At 40.4% G+C, this 26,306-nt stretch overlaps 1 protein-coding gene across 2 annotated transcripts in view; it reads left to right on the top strand.

Moving 5' to 3' along the window:
• LOC111674374 overlaps nt 1-26,306 on the top strand; it is an 81,731-nt gene that overhangs the window by 35,662 nt on the left and 19,763 nt on the right. For both annotated transcript variants that reach the window (XM_023434586.1, XM_023434587.1), the window contains exons 3-4: nt 22,483-22,672; nt 23,429-23,613. In XM_023434586.1, coding sequence (XP_023290354.1) covers nt 22,483-22,672; nt 23,429-23,613 — 375 coding nt within the window. The remainder of the gene's footprint in view (nt 1-22,482; nt 22,673-23,428; nt 23,614-26,306) is intronic.

Raw genomic sequence — 26,306 nt, 5'->3', positions numbered from 1 at the left:
TCGCCCTTGGCGGCCGCGTTGCATCCGCGTTGCAGCCGCGTTGCAGCCGCGGTGCAGCCGCGGTGCAGCCGCGGTGCAGCCAAGTCCACGCTGCGTCCGCGTTACATCCGTGTTGTAGAAGCGTTGAGTCCACGCTGCGTTTTACGCGTTTCACTTTACGTTTCATCTCTCCCACGTTTTGTCTTTTGTTCATTCTGTTGTTCATGCATCGACAAAGTGATATAATCAAATAAATACTTACAAATCATGTACATAAAGCTGGAATTGCCACTTTAGCACAATTCAATAAAATTTGTTGCAAAATTTATTACTATTTCGTTGCTATTTTATTGCACAAGAAAATAATTTTTTGCTCTTATACTTTTCCGAAAAATGGTGGCGATGTCAACTTTATATAAAGCTAGCACTGCCACAATAAAAAATAATTATTAAGTAAACGTTCATCGATGAATTATATACCGGAATTAATTACTAATTAATTGCTCGCAGAAAAACCAAATTTCAATTTTTTTGCTCACCCCTAAAGGGGTGAATCGCCACCCCCTAGTGATGATCGCAGGACAGAAACATGCAAAACATGGGAGAATCGAACTATTTCTTCACGTGGGAATTAATTGCTAATTAATTGTTCCGAGAAGAATCTAATTTCGAATTTTTTGCACAACCCCTAAAGTGGTAGGCCAACCCCACGTATGTCGCCTCAGCATGGCCACGTAAAAAATGGAAGAATCAAACTATTTGTTCACGTGGGAATTAATCGCTATTTGATGTAGGTTTGAAAATTGTATTTTTATGAAGATATTGGTTCTTCTCGGAGCAATTAATTAGCAATTAATTCCCACGCGAAGAAATAGTTAGATTCTCCCATCTTTTACGTGGCCATGCTGGGGCGACATAAGAGGGGTTGGCCTACTACCTTAGGGGTTGTGCAAAAAATTTGAAATTAAATTCTTCTCGGAGCAATTAATCAGAAATTAATTAGCAATTAATTCCCACGTGAAGAAATAGTTTGAGTCTCCCATGTTTTTCATGTTTCTGTCCTGCGATCAGCACTAGAGATGACGATTCTTCCCTTTAGGGGTGAGCAAAAAAATTCAAATTTGGTTTTTCTGCGAGCAATTTATTAGCAATAAATTCTGGTATATAATTCATCGATGAACATTTGCTTAATAATTGTTTTTTATTGCGGCAGTGCAAGCTTTATATAAAGCTGAGATCGCCACCATTTTTCGGAAAAGTATAAGAGCAAAAAATTTTTTTCTTGTGCAATAAAATAGCAATAAATTTTGCAACAAATTTTATTGAATTGTGCTAAAGTGTCAATTCCAGCTTTATACACATTTAAAAATCGTACGTAGATAAACATTTAATTTTTACCCCTGCCATCCTATTTTCTATACATTTACGCGTACAAAACGTGAATTACGCTACTTTGCGTTTGTTACCGAGTATTGCATTTACGATGCGTTTTGCGTCGTGTCCGAATTACGACGTCGGGATTGCATTGTATTTTGCATTTCGTCTAGGTTATATCTACAGCGTATTCATATTGCAAGTGCAATACGTCCACCTTGCGTTTCGCGTTGCATCCTCCCTGCGTCCGCGTTGCGGCAATGCAAACTGATCGCGGCGCGCGGCAAACGGCGCTCCTGAATATTATCTTGTAATTCTCGCGCCGCCTCGGACGTTCCGCAATTAAGCCGGCATTGCCGCAAGAAGTGGCCGCAGCTGCACGGGAAAGAAACTCGGTCCCCAATTAGTGTCTGGCCGCACGACCGATGTAGGTGCCCGACCAATTAGAACAGACCGATGCACCGGGTCAGACCACGAAACCGATGCACTTCGCTCCCTACAACTGCATAATCGACTATACAATAAGAAAGGAATCAGTTGCAAATATTGGTACGCGATAAATACCTATCACTAATACGTCCCACGTACACGGGTAACAACGCACTATTTTATGGAAACAGATCCACTTAAAATGCAACCTGGGTTAACATGACACTTTAGAAAAAGGAAATCCCGAAGTGACCTGACTTTCGTTTCGAAAGGCGAAGAAACGTCGCGACGTACCACTTAGGTCTATTTATTTACGAGAAAGTGTCAATAAACACGTGGGGAGTTAGCATTTTCTCACGGCCCGATCGTGTGCCATGCGTTGTAATTTCTGTAATAATTACCGTCCTTTTTTCATTAATTTTCTAGGGACACCTTGGCATTCAGCGGGTGCAATTTATGTGCCACTCTGGAACGAGATTGGCCAGATCGACGATAAGGTCGATGACTTACGATTAGAGGAATCTCATCGTATTAATCTCAATCGAGATGCAATATTCCCGGCAGTGCATGCCTGAAAATATTAAAATGTTTCAATCTTTTACCAAGACGATGTGTCGCGAAAGATCGATTACCTGTACTTGCTTCCAGGAAATTGTGCGTAAACGCATAATTGCGCAGTATTTTAGCACGGTGCGCTGGCAGCGTTTCGAAATAATGGGGGATTTTCCCTCCCATGCCAGGAACACCTTGGGAAACTCTCAGGTGTAATTGACTATTTTAGAAGAAAATTAGCGAGATCCGCGATAACATGTATGATTCAGAAAAACCCGCTGAAAATGAATTGCATCTCGGCATAAAAGATCCAGCAAATTTGAGAACCTCAAAAAGTTCTCGTCAAGCTAAAGTGTCGCACCAGATCGATTATCTCTACTTACCTCTAGAAAACAGGGTGTAAACGTATAATCGCGTAGAAATATCTCACGGTGAGATGGAGTTCCGAAATAATGGGCGTTTTTTCCTCCCGTGCCAGGAACACCTTGGGAAACTCTCAGGTGCAATTGACTATTTTAGAAGAAAATTAGCGAGATCCGCGGTAACATGTATAATTCAGAAAAACCCGCTGAAAATGAATTGCATCCCGGCATAAAAGATCCAGCAAATTTGAAAACCTCAAAAAGTTCTCGTCAAGACAAAGTGTCGCACCAGATCGATTATCTCTACTTACCTCTAGAAAACGGGGTGTAAACGTATAATCGCGTAGAAATATCTCACGGTGAGATGGAGTTCCGAAATAAGGGGGGATTTTCCCTCCCGTGCCAGGAACACCTTGGTCAGTGTTCAGGTGCAATTTACACTCTATTTTAGCGATATTCGCGATAAGTTCAATAATTCAGAAGAACCTATTAAAAACTAATTATATCTCAGCACTTTAAATACTGCAAATTTGACGACCTTAAAAAGTTTTCTCCAAGCCAAAGTGTCGCACCAGATCAATTATCCTCACTTAGCTCCAGAAAACAGGGCGTAAACGCATAATCACGTGGAAATCTCGCACGGTGAGATGGCGTTCCGAAATAATGGGGGTTTTTCACTCGCGTGCCAGGAACACCTTGGGAAACTCTCGGGTGCAATTTGCGCGCAATTCGTGTACCTACACTCGAGAGCGAGATCGACGTTAAGGGGATGTGAAAGTGACGTCAAAGAGGTCTCGTTTATGAAACTGTTCTCCTAATTGGGTGTACCGAATCGTTTCGAACTTTACAATGTGAATGTGGAGGCTACAAAGAAGGTCCTGACACCCATGGGATTTCAATTTTAAGAAAATTTGTTTATAGATATTTTCTAAATTTTGTATAAAAAACGAAATTTCGCCAGTTTCGGGACCTTCCTTATAGCCTCTATAGCCATGTTGGGAAATTTGAAAAGATTTGATATACTCAGTTCGGAGAAAAGTTTCATGAACGATTGACCCCTCGGATGCTACTTTCACATCCCCTTCAGGTCGATGTCGTAACGGGCGTGTAACGCAGCCGTTCGAGATATCGATTCGTACGTCACGGGGCGACGACGTGCAAAACACCGCGTGCATGATTTTACATGAACGCGTATGTAAGTGCCTGCACGTTTCTACCTTTCGCCTCCGTTTAATTTGGCACGTGATTCGTTGCGGCACGCCGCGCCGTTCAACGCCACGTCCGACACGGGGAACACCTCTCCCCGACGCAGAAGAAAGCAGAATTCAATTGAACGCGGCATTACCGGCAAGTGCATAATTGAGTCGCTCGAGGGAATGCACGCCGGGAGAAATCCTTTTCATTTTTCGCGCCTTTTTATTTCCCCTGTGTCGAAAACGGCTGGGATTCGTCATCCGTGATTCGGCCGCCTGAATTCCTTGCTTCGGATCTCACGGCGAGTTTAATTGCACCTGTCGGTGCATAAGGAGAGTCGGGAGAAATGCGGCATCTCGTTAAGCGAATGCGCCGACTGTTAAGAGATTGATTTCGGACACATTTCAACCGATCCGACGTTCGGATGCAGAGTTCGTTGCCGCCGAGCGAATCGGAGCCTGAAGAGGTGTCGAGAGGAGAAAGATCGCGATGAATAGTCCGCGATGTATTAACGTCTTCAAGGCTTGGTCGCTTCTTTCCGAACGGAGGGAGTCGCTTTCCTGTCGGCCTGCAATTACCGGCATTATGCAACGAGCTATTATTATTCACGGCATATTGAGCCTCCGAATGTTGCACGTGCGAGCGAAGCGCGAGCGGCGATGGGTTCCTTTGAATTTCCTCCTTTAGAGCGAGAAATTTCGGCAATATTCCTGGCGGTGCATTTCTTCACTACTATATTCCAGTTAAATCCTCTCTCCCCTCGGAAAATTCACTAGGAAATTCAAAATAATGTCTAAGGACTAGATAGGACTCCCAATATAGGCCAGTTACCAGTCAGGCAAGATAGCTTCTAGTAAGGACTTGATCCTCCATCCAACATTCCTGGTGAACACTAAGTTAACATTTAATTCGGCATTCAAGACAATTTTATCTTGACTGTCTTCCTTAGAGCGTACCTAGGACCTACTTAAATAGTAATTATGCAACTTAATTGTATTCGGTTTTTCATTTATCTATCCGTGTTAGGATATCCTAGCTAGGCTCTACTTAGAAGAATGTGATATTCTAAAAACGTCCTTGCAAATTTTCTACAAGGGAATTGTTCGCGGTTCTTCGGGAGATGACAAGGACCCGTTAGCCTGGAAAAAATTGAACCTTCCTACGCGGGCATCGGTAATCCTTGCCCACGCGCCTTCGACGTCAAGATTAAGCATGTCGGACCTGTCGGAAAGAACCTCTTCATTTTTCGCAATGAACGGTATATTCAAATCCAGACTGCGGCGCTGATGGCAAATGCCAGACTGAAATTATTCGGACTGGAAAAATCGCGACGATTAATATTTTTTCAGCACCCAATATAAAATACTGATTATCCTTAGTATGCTTTCTGGCTGGTATCAGCGCTTCCTTTTAAAGATAATCTTCTTTCTGCAAGATGAAATATTCTTTTTCGTTGAACACTATCCCACGGTACAGCCCAATAAACACAAAATAATGGAATTCAAGTTTTACCCACGTAAACCTAGTGAAAATAAGGTGGTAGGTGTCAAAATTAAACGTTTATACCCACACGGGTTTTTCTCCAATTAAATATACGTTTATAAGAAACATGGATTTTGCGTGTTTAAGAAACGATAGTTTAAGGTGAAGTGAAACCCCCTTCAAATCAGTCGATTCGAATACAACACTTTTTTTAAGGGTATTGGACCAAACTGTCCGAGACTTTGACACATGACTCGTGGTCATCTAAGAACTGTCCTGACAAATTCAAAATTTGGATTTTTTGAAAAAAAAATTTAACTTAGCCCAGACCAGAACCAAAATAGCATCGAGCTCTCATATTTCGATCAATGTACAATTATCGAAGGCTCTGATATGAGAAACGAAAGAGTCAGGACAATTTTAGGACAATTTAGAACACTCTGGTAATCGATAAACTCGTATTTGAACGGAATAAAGACAAAAAAAGTGTTGTATGCGCTTCTATGCTAAATCGATTGGAATACGAGGTCACGGAGTGAAAATTTAATTGACCTGGAAATCACAGATGGTGCAGGGTGGTCCCTCTGCAGTGAATTAGGGCCCCAGAAAGCATGAATCCAGAGGATTTCTGGAGTTTTACTTCGATTTCTTGATATTTATTGTACGAAAACGACAGGGGGAGTTTGCCATTTGGTACAATACCCAATATAATTCGACCCAGCTGTCAATATAAAAACGAACGTCGGCAACGTAGGCATTTAGAAAAATCTTCTTTATCGACGTCGATCAAGTTCCCCGACGTGTTTCACTTCACCTTAATAAACGTAGAATAGACGTTAGGTCAACGTTGCATTTTTCGTGGATGGGAGGATGTTAGAACGTATAAAAGTCGTTTTTTGCAACTCACTTTGTACGATTACAGTCAACGCTTTTATACTTTACAGATTACCGTCAAGAATTAATCAATTTACAGATACGAGAACTACCTGTACTGTCTTGAAGGATGGGTAGGACGTTTCACGTTTTACATTTGAGATTTTAATTCAAGGAGACACGAGGGATCCGAAGGACTCGTTATGCAGAAGAGTCCTTCGGGTCGCCGCTCTTCGGGACTCTTGATCGGTCGCCAGTCCGGCTTATTGTTAGAGAAATTCGCTCACGCGATTCGCGAGTTATCCTGCGAGTCTCTGGCTTGCTCCTTTGTCGTCTGGACGGAATTAAATCGGCGACCCAGATGGAACTTTGCGGTTACGCTCCAATTCACCCGTCGTATATCCACTGTTCTATTTGCGGACAGGAAGCGCACCGTTTGGAATCTGCGGAACGAAATGCAAAGGTAACAGGTAACAATGTAGACCAGCTCGGAGAAAAGGATTCCCGTCAAGTTGCTTTTGTAAAACCCCCGTGAGAAGGACATTTCTGTGTCGGAAGGTGATGGACAGACGGGGGCGGAAAGTGGGCTCGTATATCATTTGACCATTTCTTGCTTCTGTCGACTCTTGTTTTTTAATTCCCATTCAGCTTCTAAGTTCATGTGGAATCAAAGTATATCATTCGTCAAAATAATGTTACTAGTATCAAGTGGGATAAGAAATTCATTGTAGCATTCTGACGGTCCAAAATTTTCGATAAATTGAGTTAAGGTGAAGTGAAACACTTCGAGGAACTTAATCGACGTCGATAAAGAAGATTTTTCTAAATACCTACGTTGTCGACGTTCGTTTTTATATTGACAGCTGGGTCGAATTATATTGGGTATTGCACTAAATGGCATACTCCACCTGTCGTTTTCGTACAATAATTATAAAGGAGTCGAAGTAAAACTCCAGAAATCCTCTGAATTTATGCTTTCTGGGGCCCTAATTCACTGCAGAGGGACCCCCTGCGTCATATGTGATTTCCAGGTCAATTAAATTTTCACTCCGAGATCTCGTATTCCCACCGTTTTGGCTTAGAAGCGCATAAAACACTTATTTTGCCTTTATCCCGTTCAAACACGAGTTTATCGATTACCAGAGTGTTCTAAATTGTTGTAAAATTGTTCTGACCCTTTCGTTTCTTATATCAGAGCCTTCGATAATTGTATATTGATCGAAATATGAGAGCTCGACGCCATTTTGGTTCTGGTCTGCGCTGAGTTAAAAAATATTCTCCATAAATCCAAATTTTTAATGTGTCAGGACAATTCTTAGATGATCAGGAGTGATGTGTCAAAGTTTCGGACAGTTTGGTCTAATACCTTTAAAAAAAAGTGTTGTATTCGAATCGACTGATTTGAAGGGGGTGTCACTTCACCTTAAAAACACGTTCGGTAATAAGCAGGGGAGATGCACGTTATTCCTATTGATTATCAATTCAATAACGTAACCCACTGTCAGATCAACAATTTGTTGAGGTTCTATCTACTTTCGATTCTTAATTCTCACTCAGTTTCTGGGCTGATTTGTAGTAATCTGAGACTGAACTTCGCAACTCATCTCCAGAACAGTTTTAGTGGTAACAGAATTATGACAATCAGAAATGCAGCAAGTTCCGATGGTCTAGGAATTTTGCGAAGTGCAGATTGTCTAGAGAAGCTACAAGTATGTCTGTTATCAAATGAATAATATACCTATACCTATTGCCGAATTAATAAATCATTCTCATCTGGAGAATTGTTTTTTAGCAATTCTTTCCCTCGTCTTCACTTCGCGCAATCAACTTCACCCAACAACATAATCTGTTATCAACCCAGATAGCATAAAATATTCATAGAATATAGAAAAGAAGTTGGAAAATATTCCTCATGTATATCCGACATTGGAATTATATTTTAAGTACAATATTAGATTATGTACATGTTTCCCAGATATAGTCTAAACAATGTTTTATATATATATACAATATTGGTTTAGCAATGTCATTTGAAATATGGAATACTATTATATAAATACTACAAGTTTTAGAAATGGTTTGTAATATAACATTGAAATACTAAGTTAGCAATTGTTTTATACATTTTCATATACACCCTTATTTTAAAAAATTAAAACATACTAAATATTTCGTGCGATAATAATAATAATATATTATTACTTCATTTTGAATACATACGTGTACCAATACTTTAAATTTATATTCCCTGGGTAAGTACTTTATTTTTTGTAAAAGTAGGTGCTTACGTTTCAATGTTTCAATATTTTATTTTACCAAATGTTGGCACTAATTTAAAAATAGAATACTGAAAGATGAACCTTTTGTATTTTTATTTGCGTGGCAAAAAATATCATTTACATATGTATATGACATGCTACTTCTTATGTGCAATTCCATGTTCATACAATATTTCGTTAAATATATTTCGAATATAAAAAACTGACCAAAACTACATTTATCCTATGTTCAGAAAATATACATAGCACATCAATCCATATCCTATTAATATTGAAATATTTTCAAAGAACATTTCATGAACCTCTATGTATTTGTGCTGTCTGGGAATTATCAAATAATTTCTTGCGTTCCTAGTAACTTTCGTTTCTAAGTAAATTCGTAATAAATTGAGATTAAACTTTATAATTTACCTCCGGAAACATTTCATTAGAGTCAGAATTATGGAAAACCTAATTGCAGCAGTTCCGATGATCCAACAATTGTACATAATGAAGACTGCAGGGAAGATGCAGCCCAACCTATTACCGAATTAATCATTATCTTTCGGGGAATTATTTCTCAGCAATTCTTTCCCTCGTCTTCGCTTCGCGCAGCCAACTTCACCCTGACGTGAGTTCAACGCGCGGATAATGCACTCCTTGGAGTTCTCTCCGACGACTCCGCTCCTTCATTATGTAACGGGTCGGACAAATAGGATAACGAGCTCGTCAACGTCCCGTTCTTATCCCGAGAGCGAATATCCGTCCAGCCTCGCCTCACCTTTGGCGGAACTGCTACCATTGGAAAAGCTGAAGACGCGAACCTGCTGAAAGATTTTTCGGAGACGCGAGTGCTCCATTTACGGGTTTACTGCCTACCTCCAGTCGATCCTCGTTACCTTTTAACAGGCTCGAGAGAACTTACCACTTCGTGAGAGCATTGATGATTTAAGAAAGCCGAGCCGCCAGGAACGCGTCCTTTTTCGAACGGCGACATTTGCCGTCCGTGATTCATGCCGAAGCTTTCGGAAACCATCCGTGAAGTCGTACGCTTTCTCTTTCGAAACGGAACCGAATGAATCCGTGGTCGATGTTTGCACGGAAGGAACTGGGTCGGAAAGATACCTAGTATTTTTTATTCTTCCAGAATTCCAACGTACACGGCGCTGAATTCTAAGAAATATTTAAGTTCCTAATGAATTTTAAGACAGGATTTTTAAATGACATTTTAATTTCTAACCAATTTCAGTATTTATGAACAAATTCTTCTGGTTTAACCCATTTGCATCATAAGGAAGTATGAAAAAGAGAGTCCTTATCACCAAATTTCAGGCTGAATGATAGTGACCAGTAAAATTGAGCGTATATATACGCTCCGGTGATAGTGATCAGGAAAACTGAGCGTATGTATACGGTAATGATGCAAATGGGTTAATGCCGAGCGTGACAATATACTGGATGTTTGAAAATGGACCTCAAGTAACGGACGTAATTCCTGGCAAAAAATAAAGCGTTAGAAGCACATATTAAATTTGTTCAAAATGCTCGGTTTATGTGTTATATGTTTTGCAAACGAAGTCAATTGAAGACACTTAAGTTTCTGATCAGTTTTAGTATTCCCTAGTATCGCTGTCTTAAAAATTGTTCAAGACATTTAAGTTACTAATCAATTTCAACATTTATCAACAAATTTTGCGGTTTTTATGCCAAGCGTGAGTTTATACAGGATGTTCAAGAATGGACGACAAGTAAGTAGCGGACGTAAATCCTAACAGAAGATAAAGTAATAGAAATGTAAGTTAATTTTCGAAGTGCTTAGTTTATGTAATATATGTTTTTTAGGCGAAATTAATCAGGCTGAACGTTTAGATAGTCGCTAATTTGTAGAACAAAATAGTGGGGTGGGTTCTATATCATTTAATTTTGTCTCCCATGAAAGTGACGCGATAAAGGCGCTAATTGTTTTCGCGATAATCCCGACACGTGTCTTCGGGAATGATGTCTAGTCTGGAGTCGTGAATGACCCCGGAAAGAATGACGTGTCGTGATTCAAGAAATTCGGGCACAAGCGCTTCATTGACCGCTGACACTTTACTTTCATAAAGTAATAGAAATGTAAGTTACTTTTTTTAAGTGCTTAGTTTATGTAATGTATGTTTTTTTAGGCGAAATTAATCAGGCTGAACGTTTGGATAGTCGCTAATTTGTAGACCAGAAAATAATAGGGTGGGTTCTATATCATTTAATTTTGTCTCCCATGAAAGTGACGCGATAAAGGCGCTAATTGTTTTCGCGATAATTCCGACACGTGTCTTCGGGAACGAGGTCTAGTCTGGAGTCGTGAATGACCCCGGAAAGAATGACGTGTCGTGATTCAAGAAATTCGGGCACGAGCGCTTCTTTGATCGCTGACACTTTGCTCTCGTGACTCACCCTCGAGTAAGCACCTACTCAACTTGCTACTGCCGCGTGAACGGTAAACAGTGTCATTAGATGCTTCAACCTCGTGCCTTAACAAGCGGAAACACCGTGGAATTCGCACTTCCGGCCTTTCCTACCGTTTATTCCGCACTCATAACCCTTTACCCCGAATTCTCTTACGCAAGATGTCGCGGCTGGCAGGCAGGACCTGTCATTCACTCTCGCATCGCTGATCCTTGTCGAAGAATCTCTTCCTTTAGGTGTTTCCTTACTTTCATGCTTGGTCGAATTCGACCTCCCAACGCTTTAATTGTAGACTCCTCGACATAAAGAACTACTCTGAGAAAAAAATGTCATTGAACCAAAGAAATATTTGGTTACTTTAAACAATAATTATTTGACTCAAATAAATCCAAATAAATTGCTATAATTCCAATGATATGTTGCATCCAATTTATTCGAGTTTATTTGAATTAAATAGTTATTTTTTTGAATTAACAAAGCAATTATTTGGTACTGTTCAAAGAAATATTTCTCTGTTTCGATATTTTTTTTCTCAGTGTACTGTAATTGAGATTCAGGTGTAACGACATCTTGTGGAGTTATGAAAAATTTGAGAATTAGGTACTTTAGAGGGGGAGAGGAGCAGTAAATGGTCTGGGAAATCTAGTAGTAGATAAGTGTTATAGTGGGTCTAATAGTAGGTTATCTAGTTGTGGATCTAGTAATCTAATACTAAATTCAGTAGTAGGTGCTCTAGTAGTAGATCTAGTAATAGATGCTGTAGTAGTTGATTCAGCAGCAGTCGGTCCTGTCGCCGTAGATCTAGTAGGTACTATAATCCTGAGTCTGGTAACAGGTAAATTCAGTAGGTGCTATAATTCTGGATCTAGTAACAAGTACTCTAGCAGTAGATCGGCTAGTAAGAGTTTCAACAGCAAATCCAATAGATACTTTGACATTACGTCCACCAGTACCTGCTCTACGAGCACCTCTACAAACAAACCTTACCACTGATACACCTGAAAAATCCAAATAATTAACTCGAGCATCAAAACTAAAACTTCCCAAGAAATGAAAAATCTCCCTCTCGTTGAAAGTTTCATCAGGTCCATTCCTTCGATGCAGTCACCTGCAATAATTCTCGAAGCCCAGCACTCCAAAGACAAAAGCCGATGAATTAACACCGCAGAGAGGCTTCAGCTTCGAATAAAAATACGAAAGATCCCAGACGTCACCTTATTCACGAAGATGCAATCTTAGGTGTTATTATCCTTACCGTCTCTCGTACCGTACATTACACCAGTATCGCACGGTAATCGCGACGCAATTCGCCGTCCCATCCATACGTATATACCTATAAATACCAGTCATAATAAAAGACAGTAAGCGCGAAAAAGTAGGTATCAGATGGTAAAGTAACGTTTTTACATCACGCATCGCAGATTACCCAAGTCGGGGCGAGACTCTGCATCGCAGCGCTTCCATTGCGTCAGTGAAATACGAGCGCAATTGGCAAGCGATTTACGCGCGGCAAGTTCGTATATATTCGCACCCTGGGTTTGAAAGGAGCTTGCAACGAGCCGCTCTGCCAATCCGGACTCCCTATTGAACGATTTACTCGGCGATATTTATAAGTATACGCCATTCGGTCCTCCTGCTGGCATGTTTTATGCATTCCGCGGCCGGGCATCGAGAGCCTCCGCGTGCTGAATCGCAATTTTTCATTGATGCGCCCCGTACGGCATTTCCCATGGAGCGTCCTACGGGGCTCGAGGAATAGGGCTGACTTACAATAGTCTCGCCGTTAAATATTTGCCGTTTGGCGAAAGGAGCATGCAGGATCGGTTGCGGTTCGCCGAATCGCCGAGGCTGTTTCAACATGGGCGAGGTTGCGTCGTACGTCACACCGAGTGCGTACCGCTTGAAGCGGACTGCGGTAGCCGGTCTATGTCGTGCGTGCACTCCATGCCGCGACATTCGGTAGGCAGTATATCGTCTCGGGTTACCGACTGTAGACTCTTCAAAATATCTATGCCAGCGGCTTGGGGCAAAGCAGACAAGGTGTGCTTCTGCGGAAGCCTGATTTTTTTACTCGTTCCGCGCCTTTCAGAACGCCGTCATGTTGCGACATGGCGCGATATTTAAGAGTGCTAACGACGGATTAATTCTGTTTTGGAAATTGATAAACCAGCGGTTCGTTTAGAAGTGTCTTGGCGAATTAATTGCGTTTTTCATATTGAAAAACCAGCGATTCGTTTAGGAGGGTCATCGCGAATGAATTGCGTTTTAATTAAAATAAATGTCCAATATTTTAATATAAATATTAAAAATAAATATTTCCTAGAAAATGAATGCAAGAAGAGTTTAAAATAACCCGAAAACGAGGAAACTTTCGTATTTGACTTTAAAATATTTTTTAACACACAATTCCTGAACTAACTGCCTCAGAGATACAGTTATATTTTTAGACACTACAAGAGCGGAAAAACAAAGAAGTCGGCTGTAAAAGCCGAATATTTAGCACCTTTTCATCTCGCATTCGCAAGATATACAAGACGTCAACAACCTTTCAACCGTGTCCGCGATTAACGAGGATACGTATAGGTGGCGTTTTATCACGTACTCAAAGAGCAGAACGTATCGAGCAGATTTATTCAATGTCGGGTCGAATCTCGATATTTAATGGTTCCGATCATTGCCGGGAGGTGATGGGGCGGCAAGAAGAACGACGTGCCTTAATCGGGTCGTTTAACGCGCGCGCTGTAGGTGGTGCACAATCGATAAAGTCCTGCCTCCCTATTTTCCCGAATCGGCAAAAAACGTCGAAGAATCGCCAAACAAATGCTCCAGGGGCACGATGATTTCTGCATACTATAAAACCACTCGGCCTGCGATGTTTTACTACTGCTTTACGTCCGAGGTTATTTATGCCACTCATTTGGTACGCTGTAAACGTGGGAGTTGCCTTCAGCTCCGGCACGGCTCGGCTCCGTTCGGTTCCGTTCAGCTGCACGATGCCAATCGCGAGATCGGCCGCGTGTCGCAACTAACCGACTACGTGTCATTTTTCATATTTCACCTAATCTCCGCTTGTGTCCGAGAGAATAAAAAAATTCCGCTCGAGGTCGGCGGATCGAAAAGACGAAAATGTCAGCCTTCGACCTTGCGTTCGTTTGTCGCGCACTTTATGTGCATTCGCCGGGCAAGCTATCTTGAGAATCGCTATTCGTGTCATCCTAACCTATACTTCCTTATGACAATTCAGGGAGAATTAAGAACCCCTCGTTCCCATATAACATGGGGTACGGACCCCTCGGGGCTGTCGTTGCACTTGCCGGCACTTGCATGTGCGTGCACCTAGGGATCGAGTAAAGTGAAAGGTCGGTCCCCGTGAATTTATAGAAACCACGCCGTTCGTGTTCTCCTAAAAACCCTTCCCGGTGGTGTCGCGATTTCGATTGGGATTAAAGTCATTTTTAGTAATGCTGGGATTCTTCCTTCGGGAATTATGGGGAACTTTAAATAGACTTGAGGAATTTCCTGCCGCGAGGTCGGGAGTCGTGGTTCGGTTATTTCTTTTAACTTTCCGGAATGGCCTATATTTTACGGTTTATAGACTACCTGCGCGGGTAGCCCCGCGTTCACGCCGATTCGGAACACGGCTGTACACGCCGTGAAGTCCGTACGGCCTTCGGTTTCTGTTACACGGCAGCCATGGTTCTCAAACTCTCGCGATTCCTCAACCTGTCCGCCTTTCCATGGAAGGGTAGCCGGTTTTCAACAAAGTTGCGTGAACACGATTGGGGATTACGGGCGATATTCGTGAATGAGGTTTCTGCTCGTGGGACATGCTGAGAATGTTCCGCATACGATTTTTCTTTATTTTTTACACGGCAATCGGTTTTACAACAAAGTTGCGTGGACACGATTAAGAATTATGGCCAATATTCGTGAATGAGGTTTCTGCTCGTGGGATATACTGAGGATGTTCGCATTCGATTTTTGTTTATCTTTTACACGACAGCTACGGTTTTTAAATTCTCGTGATTCTTCGACCTGTTCGCCTTTTTGCGGAACGGTAGCAGATTTCAACAATGTTGCATAGACACGATTAAGGATTATGATCAATATTCGCAAATAAGGTTTATAAGATTCTTGCTTTTAGGATATACTCATAATTCCGGAAAAAATACGGAAAAGTAACCAGGCGATTTAACCAAAAAACACTATATCAATCCTACGACTGAGTTTGTTGTAACCAGTAAAATTTCTATTCGACCCAAGAATTTCTTTTTTTCCTAGAAAATGATTTTTTTTCTCTCAGGGTAGATAACATGCGCTACGTGGTCCGAAGTTGGTCACGTGAGAACCACTGCTCGACCTCCCGCTGAGTAAGTGTCGCGTTGGTCCGACGAGGACGATGTCGTGACTCCACGTGGTACCTCGAGGAAGACGTCAAACGTCGTCGGGTGCCCTTCGTACGATAAATCGCACGTCACCTCTCGGCAATACCACGTGCGATTATGGCATTTCTCTGACCGACGCGGGCCACACTTCATGGCGCCTTTTTATTCCCGCGAATTCCTAGAGACCTGTCGCCGTTATGCCAACTTTTTTATCACTTATAATTCGAATTCATTTTTATCTCATTTATGTAACTCGCCATGACCTTTCCAGCCCCTCGTTACTTATCGTCTAAAATACTTCCATCTCATATAAATCATAAAAAATGTATACACATGTCTATGATTTAATTCCGACGTCAGAGCACACGTAATGTGCGTGCTGGCATTTTTTCTCCGATTAGAGTTTATGGTCATACGTGATTCAATGCAATACAATGGGAGATGACATTGCGTACCTCACGGAACGGGGCGGAAGATGTAAATCGGAGCAATCATTCATTTTGGATCTATTACTGACCCTAGTAGCATAGAATAATTTCTAAATATTTCTTTGTAATCTTTGCTAAATATCTCAAGCGACAGAGTTTTTAAGATTTCTTGTAGACTTCATTCGAAGATATTTGAAATATTTGTTGAAAATCTCAATGACATATTTAGTTTCAATAATTTATAAACAAAACCAGCGGTTCGTTTAGAAGTGTCTTGGCGAATTAATTGCGTTTTTCATATTGAAAAACCAGCGATTCGTTTAGGAGCTTAGTTTATGTAATATATGTTTTTTAGGCGAAATTAATCAGGCTGAACGTTTAGATAGTCGCTAATTTGTAGAACAAAATAGTGGGGTGGGTTCTATANAGAAATAATATTCTAAAGTAAACGTTTTACAAATATTTCAAATGTCTGCTAAATATTTACAAAATGTACGATATTCGTTAAATATATAGAAAATATAGGACAAATATTTTGTGCTACTAGGGGAACTTGTCATTGTGTGTTCAATATGCATTTGGCCTCGCGGAAATTACAAATCTGAAGTAAATAGATTTTTTTAGAGGAAGTCGACACCGCTAGATATTAATAAATCAGAGCGAATGTCACGTAATGATAAAATTAAAAACTAGGCGCGATTTAAAATAAAATAACAATGCGAATGTAATGAATATTCGATTCTAGTTTGACAATTTTTATTATGTATTATTGACAATCATACAAACGATTTGAAATAAATAATCAGACATTAGCAAAATCGTTCGCAATTTAAAAATCGCTCAATTTGCAACTTTCAAACAACAGATGTGACAGCTCATTTAAAATTGCTCAATTTGTGATAAACCGCTCTATTTCTACACTTGCTTCTGCCAAACAAATATTATTGCGAAGACTCGTTTAAAATCGTTCAATTTGCGACTTTAAAACAAACATTATCGCAAAGGCTCGTGTAAAATCACCCAATTTATAATGAATCGCCCAATTTTGCGACTTGTTACTTTCCAACAAATACGACAGTATTTGCGACAGTAAGGACTCATTTACAAACGCTCAATTTGCCATAAATCGTCCAATTTGAGTCTTCTAATCTGAAGCAGTAAAAATGTGCAGATGGTGTCACAAAGAAACAAAGACGAATAGCTGTTCATCTTTAGCGTCGCTACGTCCTCTTCCGTTCTGCTGCGTATACACAGTCAGTGATCGATGTAACTATCCTCATTGTCTCATAATGAGGCAGGGAGAGGCAGGATGCTTCGACTACAAGTGTATGTAGAGTGTCCGATACAAGTACGAAGAGAAACGGGATGTATACGAGACCCTATTGCCGTAATACGAGCGAAGGTATCGTAATGACTATACCGATGACTCGGGGAGTTACAGAGATTTTTTTTAGATGATTCATTGATGCAGATCTTTGGATCAGCTCCTGGATCACTCATGGTGGATCGAAGATCGATAACTACAATTCCTTGAAAAGAGGGATTCATTTTTCTCTCGACGAATTTGTCCAAATGCAAAATGACTCAGGTTAAGACCACTGGATGGAATTGATGGGAAGAATATTGGAATCTGAATTATTACCGTTAGGACGATTTATTATATTTTCAATAGCGACAATTACTCATATCAGCGAGGAGGGTTCGAATATGTCATTACTGACATGTACGTATCATGTGCCTATTCGACCACCCACGGTCTCGTTATGTCATTACATTATGTAAACTACTTATGCAAACGGTTTTGCTAAACGGTTATCCCAACAAGAAATAATCAGTTTTAGCGGAACGTGCAGGCGAAATAAAAATATGACAAATTACTTACTAATAAAAATTCAAATTGGCGACTTCCGTGTGAGCCGTTTGCAGCTGCAGAATCTGGTCTTCGCAAACTGATCTTCGATTCCATCGTTCTATCATACCGATTTTTCTCCACTGTGAGTCTAAATAATTCATAAAAAAAAAATAATAATTTTCTTAAACTTGAAATTTCGATTATGTGCATCTTTCTTCACCGCCAGGTATTTTCTGATAAAGTATCACGTACGGTATACGATAATTCTCCTGAATTATTTCCATCTTTGAGTCCTTTCATAGGTGAACTTTGAAATACTGAAATTTGGCCAGTAACATAAGGTCAGTTAGTAATCAGTAACCAATAAATCAACCAGTCAGTCGATAAGATGGTAAAAAAGGTTGCCAGAAAACAGCAAAACCTCTGCAACGATCTAATATGTCCTTTTTCGAGTCGCCGATTTCAGCTTCCGGGATTTCCTGAAGCAAGATGGTCGATAAGAGCGTTTTCACTTTAGAAAAGAAAAGCGGTCGCTTAATTTGGTGGATATTTTTATGGTCCCGCGGCGTAATGCCGCCTCGCCGCGTTTATATTACGTTATTTATAATCTTGTTATTCCCCGGGCCGGTCGCGCGAGAAAAAGGATGCCGGTAAGATTCGTAAAAAAAGAAACCGCGACTCGAAGGGAGGCTTGGGCCGGCCTTAGCCGAGCGCAGCTGAGCGGACGTGAAAGAGAGAGCGCGATGGATCAGCTGGAGCGAGACGGTGAGATAGGCTCGCCAATGGGAGCGAGAGAGAGCGCTATAATTATGCAATTTAGATTCAGGCATACGATTCCGGTTTGGCTTTATTAAAAGCGAGAGTGGGCGGTTTGATCGAGCGTCCTGCGAGCAGCTCTGACGACGCGACGTAAGCGTCGAGACGCTCCGCGCACTTGATGCGTCGTCTCGACGTTTTCGGAATCTCGGTCGATCTCGATTTCGTTAACCCTGACTTCCATCTTCATTGATCTTCTTCAAATGCGGGGAAATGAAATTTTTTGAACTTACGGATAAATCCAGAATTATTCGATTCCGCGAATTATCTGATCTATGATACAATCATTAATTATAGGGAACAATAGTTTTTTTTTTGTAGTCAGAGAAATATATTCAATTGAAACTATTGAATCAAAACCCGTTAAAAGTTGATTGAAGCATACGAACTCGGCCAGTTGACCAAAACATTTTCCGAAATGAACTTGATGCGATCAATTAAGCAAATTTGTTTAATGGAACAATTTTTTTTTGCGTATAGGGTATCGAAGGAGGAGCACAGGATGGAATAGCGTGGCTCAACAGAATACAAAGGCGCCTTTATAATTAGTGATAACGAGCTCGATTATCGTATTCCAATGTAGATGTTACGCCCTCCGAAAATTCCTGCAGCGATAAGCTCATATCACTCCTGACGTGCCATAAGGCGTTCGGTAATGATTACAGAAATGGCGTCGGGTTACGCACTGAATGATTCTGATTGGACCATTGCTACGCACTTTGCTCTTATGAGTGGTCGATTAAGCCGCCTTTGCATTCGTGATAAATTTGCTTCGATTTTTTATTGTTACGGTCCGATTATTAAGAATGTCAAGATTGAAGTCAGGTGATCGACCGTGAACATTTCAAAATTTTGTAAAACAATGGAAGGAGACACATACGATTAAACGCGCATTCCTTCTCTTCTGGGCTACGTCATCCCCATCTTGCTCTTGAGAAAATGTAAACAACGCGAAAGCGAGGATGACCCTTGAGAGGCGACGCAGGACCTGATCTTGAAGGAAGAAGGATCGAGGATTCATTCGATTCATCGACTCTTCTACGAGATGCATCGCAACCTTCGTTTGATTTTAGAGCTATTTGAAAATAATAAAGTTCAACCATTTACTTTCAACAAACTATCAGGGAATTAATATTAAATTCAAGATCAACCATTCGTTTTTAGAAATAGATGAAGTATGTCCTGAATTTTTAGTCAGTCATAACCTCAAAATTACACCGGCGGGATCACTTCTCGCTATATTTCTGCAATCACGCACACCCGTACGTTCCCCATGAGGAACACGACATTTACTCCGTAAAGATAACTATAATATCATGCTAATACCTACGTTTATTACAATCTTTACAGTCGGCGTTATTACCTGTAATTAAACCACGGGGCATAAAATAAGTTTAATTATTGGTGGCACAGTTGCGCGCACCGCTTATGGATGCCATACGCGGATTACATGCATCCGCAGGATGCATATGTGCATTCTAAGCGAAATAATTTCTCAATCCTCGCGATCCTCGCCGCAGCCGTTGAAAAGGCACGTCCATGACTATTAAGGACTTGTTATAAAGTAATAATCCCTATCGCGAGTTGCAAGTACGACTTCTAGGTGTGTAATTTTTCCAACCGATATTTCAGTCGGGAATTATCGGTCTCAATTTAAAACCCATAAATCCTCTATTCTTTTAATCATTTAATTCGCCGATAGAGATTTTCTTCTCATTTTTGTCACTTAATTCCCTTTAAAGTTCATTTTTCAAATTATAACCTCAATGTCCTTGGAGCGTTCAATGGAATCGAAGCTTCAACAATTTCAGAATAGAGTGATTTTATACAAAGTAGACCTGAAAACGAGTTCATTATATTTATAACAAGTAAAATCTTAAATGCGCAAATTTTAATAATACAATTTTTAACAATAATTTATGTAAAACCCCGTTCCTAGACTCAGAACCTCAAGGTCCTCTCTGAATTGGTATTTAAAAATTGTAGTTTCTGAGGTCGATTTAATATTAATTTGCACCTCGATTCTACAAAATCAGAAATAAATGTATATTTGCGTTTCGAACATAACCGATGCCATTACCGCCCCTCTATTTTAAATTCTCATATTGTACTCCAAATCCTGCGTTCGTGACGCTCATTTGAAGTAACTATTTTCAACTTGAATTATTACAAACTTATAAGTCCGATCACAAGTTACTACTACTGAATGCGTAACATTTGCGGCCGATATGTTCCCTCTCGAAGTTTCGATGCCGACGAGCAAAGTGGATCGGCAAAGAGATGGTCAAGGTCTTCGGCCAAGGCGGCCGGTTGCGGCCAACGCGGTGCCGGTATTCGCTCTCGATCGCATTGAATCCGCTGCGGAATTCCGCGAGTATCGGCCGGCGATGCGCCGATCGAGCGCCGATCGAACGCTGATCGGCGATTCAGGGGCAGCGGCGTTATCGCATTCTCTCACTTCGTTCGATTTACTGCCGATATGCCGCCGATCTATCCGGTTCAATGTCGATTTAGCGTCGATTTGCCACAGATTCGCCGTTTATCCGACTCCAAGCCGGATTAGGAGCCGCGGTGAAAGTTGAGCCATCGACCTCTCTTTCGGGAATTATTTCTCATAGCACGGAAAGAAGAAAAAAAACATACGCACTTCTAGCAAAGAAAATCATTACTGACGAAGTTCTTACTGCAGGAATAATTGCACCAACAGCGAGAATGCAACTATATCCAACGTAGATGTACCCATAAGAGAGCTCTATTTAGAAAAAATGTTTGCTAAATTAGCAAATGAATTTGTAGCAACGCCCAAAAAAAAATATCGTTGGCACTATTGGAACTTACTAGCGATATACAATTTGTTGTCGTTAGTAAAGAATATTACAATCGTGTATAGAATTTGTATTGTCCCGAATGAATTAAGTGTTTATTTTGTTCCACTGAATCTAACAAAAACGTTTCTGGAAAAAATTTACTGGTCCATTTACAAGTGTACACATTTGAAGCTTTGCATAATTTGTTGTTATGGTTGTGAGTTATTTTTCCACGGGCGATTGGTTATAAAGATGATTTAATATCGCTTGTCGCACATTCCGCTGGGCGAGTAGAAACCGCGATGGGAGTAGCGCGAAATTATAATTTCTAGTTCTTTTTTTTTCTTCCTTTTTGTTCGGTCTAGGAAATTAGGACATTCCGCAAGACGGGCCCAAGGATCCCAAATCGATTTTCTTTAGGGTCGGTAAAAACTCAGAGAGACGGGGGAGTGGTTCTATCATCTATCTTTTTCGTTCCTGGAAAAAATATCGGAGAAGAGGTTAAAGCTACATGATGGTTCGGATCCAATATGGCGACGGAACCGGTTCGGAAATGCGTCCGGAATTGTGGTATCTCATGACGCTTTTAAAAAGAAGAAAGCGACGATTTAACTGAGCAGGGTCATTTCCATGCTTAACAATCTATACATACTTTAAGAAGAAAACTCTACCGCTAAGAATTAATTACTCTGCCAGGAATGTAATCATTTCTCCCGTATACATCCAAAAGACGTTTGACGCGTTTTTCGTCTCCATACTAATGCAGAGAAATAACAAATCAAAAAAATTCTGTTTTCTTTTAATTAGATCTATTATTCCGCATTGCGTTTCTTCGATTCTTTATTAACGATTAGTTTGATGATACTCTCCCGTGGAAATCTATAGCGTAGAAATAAAGAGTAGTAAGTCCATTTTCGGAGTCATTTGGAAAACTTTCGCGATAGAAAATCGAAATCAAAGGACAAAAAAATAATAACTCCACATTGGCAAAAGCCGAAAGTCCAGTATCTATCTTTACGGTGCAGATGTATACCTATGAGTCGTTTGACGTGTTTTTTTTATGTATGTCATGGATAAGAAAAATGTAACGCAAATGAATGTTGTTTTATTCTATTGAAATACATATATGCGGGCATGGACAAGTAATCCGGGTGGTCCAAAGACCCCAAAGCGATGGAAAATGTTGGTAAACAACATTCCCCTGGGCTAGGAAGGTATTGACTCGTCGGTATTTCTTTGGTTACAGCTACCAGCAGTTTCTCCAGGACCTGTCTCCTCGGTGGTCGCTCCGATACTCTTGAAATATCGGGTTTGCCGACCCAGGTTGCTCCTGGCGGGTTCCAGAGCCGAAGTGGACCCTGCAGCCGATGTGGCTCTTCTTCACGGTGAAGTCCTGCTCATCGAGGATTCTGCTCGGCAGTTGAACCCTATTGGAGGTAAACAAATGTTCTAATTATTTCTTTATTATATTTAGTAACATACAAGTTGATATTTTGACTTACATGTTAGGTATAAAAGTAATCCAACAGAAAGGTTTAATATATCTTATACTAAAATGTAAAGATACCAAGTATCTTTATCATCATTTATTATGTAATGTATAATAAAATGTAATGTACCATACAAATGACTAAATTTATACGTGGTTCATTTCGAGGTTAGGATCGCATATTTGCACCCTGAGGAAAAAAATTGCATTGTACCAGAGAAATATTTTGTTAATCCAAAGAATAATTATTTAACTCAAATAAACTGGAATAAATTGGACGCAACATTTCCTCCGAATTATGATAATTTATTGGAGTTTATTTGAGTAGAATAATAATTCCTTGAATTATCAAAATATTTCATTGGTGCCATTCAAAGAAATATTTCAATGAATTTCTTTTTCTCAGGGTATAATGAATGATTTTTTTCCCAGCTAGTAATCGTATTCTTATGAGATTAATTTTGAGGTTAAGATCATATATTACTTTGTATAACGAATAATTTACTGCGCAACAGTAATTTATATTCTGTAATTGCTTTAACTTATGCAATGTACTTGAAAGTAGATTTTTATTTCGTCACGTGTTTGTTACGCCATTTAGGAACTGAAATCTAGATCCATTTTGTCGGGACTAAATTTAAATTACTGTTGAGGAGTGGAGTCGGTGAAAAGTTACGTATTAAGAAATTTATTGTTATTCCAGACACGGATAGGAGATACAGAGCTACGGAGAAACTTCTGCATGCCGAAGAGGAGTATCGCGAGACGCTTTGCAGTGCCAAGGAATTGTATGCACGGCCATTGGCTCGGAGTTATCCCGAATTTCACGACGTCATTTTCAAGCCATTAGATGACCTGGCTCGCGTGAGCGCCGACCTCTGTTTCAGGGTAAGTACCTGCCGAGTACTATCGATAACATTATCGGCGACTTCGAGGACGTAGGTACGTCCTTGGATTTCGTGCATGTCATTTTCAGAAACATTGCGGACTCCGACTAAATACAGAAAGAACGACATTTACAATAACTACAGATACTACAGTTAGGAAACAAATATTCTCAACCCTTGCAAAAAATCACACATTCATGACATGTCAATTATTCCTAACAAAATAATATGTGTTATTACCCGCTTATTAAAAATGTCATACCATAAGCCTTTTCACTAGACCAATAACTCTGAATGAAGATACGTTAACCATTCTCATTTTACATACATGTCGGTAGTATATTTACATTTTCAGAAGTAAATTCCTATTTTTTTTTTAAAGATTTTACTGAAAATATAGTATTGAAATAATTCCGGCGCAATTTATTTCATCGATTCTATGTTTATCAAATTTTTCTTTTGAATAATCATGGTCTTCCACATATATTCATGTAAATGTTTTTAAGTTACGATCTTTGCTCTGTAAATCGAAGAGGTAACTTTTCCAACTGCCGGTTTCTAGATTCTGGGTGTTCTTCCTTACCGACCGAGTGAGATGCTCGCGCGGCCGGTTTCGCCGGTCTGCCGCCAGGCGGCGCTACCGGAACGACGTGAAGTTGTTTACATTGAAAACACCTGTTGCTTCCGACTGGCTACCTTTCGCCGTGTCGCAAGCGTGTCGGCGCGAGTCAATGTAACTTTTTTTTTTCAGACGGAACGTTCGACACGGGCGAATTTAATGCCAAACTTGCGTCAATTCACCGGCGTCGGTCTCTTTGCCGGTTGATTCACGACGGTTGATTCACGTCATTATCGGTGCTTCATTCAGCGATCGGCGCTTTCATAACCTTAACGGGAAAGCCGCAATCTCTTCCCGCGTTTCGTACCTTGCAATCGAGCGAGAATTTTCGCCGAAAGTGCTCCTATTTCTCGCAATAAAAGCGTTCATCGGACCGCATTCCAAGGCGGCGAAAGTGCTCCCTGGATCGGGAGAGTATGACGAATCTTGTCCTTCAGATGTAAGCATAAAGCTTGGGTTTAACCGGTCAAAGCTTAACGAGTTGGGATGAGTGATGACGGTGGTTAGCAACCTCATAAATATTAACTTTACAAGTGGCCGAAGAAGCGCCCGACAGCCTCGTAAAATTAAAAAGGTTCGCGCTCCCAGCGCTAAGGCGGATCCGCGACGAAGCAAATGCTACTAGTCTCTTGGCATGGCGGCGTGCAATTAAAAGTTTAAGTGAAAGAACGAAATGAAGCTCCTTAAGAGCGAGTCGAGTTAACATGGCGAAGTTTCGAACTGTACGGTTCAAGAGACCGAAATTTCCTTAAAACTTAAAACCTTGATTTTAAAAAAAGATTATCACCTCTCTTGGACATTGTATATAATATCATCTGGGTCATATCTCACGGAACTGCATGATTCTCACGGAAAGTACCTTTGGTGTGCAGAAACATCCCCAAATAAATTTCCGTTTCCTATTTTAATTGCTAAACAAAGAATTGTTGAAATAATTCACTCTCCATAAATAGTAGAAATCAGTTTTTACTAAATCGGGTGATTGCGATACCTAATACATGTTATTCTACACGAGGTACAGTTCATTAAAACATCAACATTTGCTAGATACGATATATAGTACTTTCATTTGTATGAAACTACATAAATCTATCCTATAATGAATAGGATAAACTAATTTAGACTCTCCCCGAATTAATTAGCAATCGAAATTACACGTTTTCTCCCACACGAGCGGTATATCATTCCAGATATTCTGGAATCTAGGATCGTTAGGATCCGTCGGACCTTTGAGCTCATTGAAGTTTTAACTAATACGAAATGTATAGGATAAACCAATCGTTCATCAACGCAAGTGCTTAAAATTTCGATAAATTCGTTTCACTTGATTATAATTAGGGGTCCCTGTCCCAGAATGGAAGAACCGTTTCTTTTCTCGTCCTGGTGGCTCTCTCTTATGCGAACTTGATTTTCCCATGAGCAATTAATTCTTAATTCCATGAAATAACAGATATATTCGCCAGGTCATTTTTATTTATCCCGGAACGGGCGTTTACATCGACGAAAACAGGAAATGTCTAATTTGAACGGCCATGTTTATGGAACAGCAATCTCATCGCCGGTTGCACTTGGTCGAATAAAAGAGGAGTTGAGGTCAGGTCGGAGGCTAATTAGTGAAAACGCTTTAATCGTTAAGGTTCGTAAACGAGCAGAAGTTCGCGACCCGGAGCACTGCCTTTCGCTTCGTTACTTTGCGAGCTGGAAGCTTTTAAGAGCGCCCACTCGCTCTGCCGACTCGCTTGGGACCGTTTTATAGTAATTTCACTTTAGCCCACCTTGGATACGGTAATTAAGAGTAACCGCGCACCTGGGAGGTACCGCGAGGCGAGGATTTAACCAAGGTCCGAGGCAGTACGCTGAGAAAAAATTGCATTGAACTCCAGAAACATTTCTTTGAATAGTATCAAAGAAATATTTTGCGAACACAAACAATAATTTGACTGAAATAAACTCAAATATATTGTCATAATTCCAAAGAAATTTTCTAACCAATTTATACGAGTTTATTTCAGTCAAATAATTATTCTTTGTAATGACAAAATATTTCTTCGGTACTATTCAAAGAAACGTTTCTC

The sequence above is a fragment of the Orussus abietinus genome, unplaced genomic scaffold (assembly GCF_000612105.2).
Source record: "Orussus abietinus isolate OABI.00-Male unplaced genomic scaffold, Oabi_2.0 scaffold202, whole genome shotgun sequence".
Taxonomy (NCBI): Eukaryota; Metazoa; Arthropoda; class Insecta; order Hymenoptera; family Orussidae; genus Orussus; species Orussus abietinus.
The sequence above is the reverse complement of the archived record's forward strand: the minus strand, read 5'-3'. Positions and strand labels throughout refer to the sequence as shown.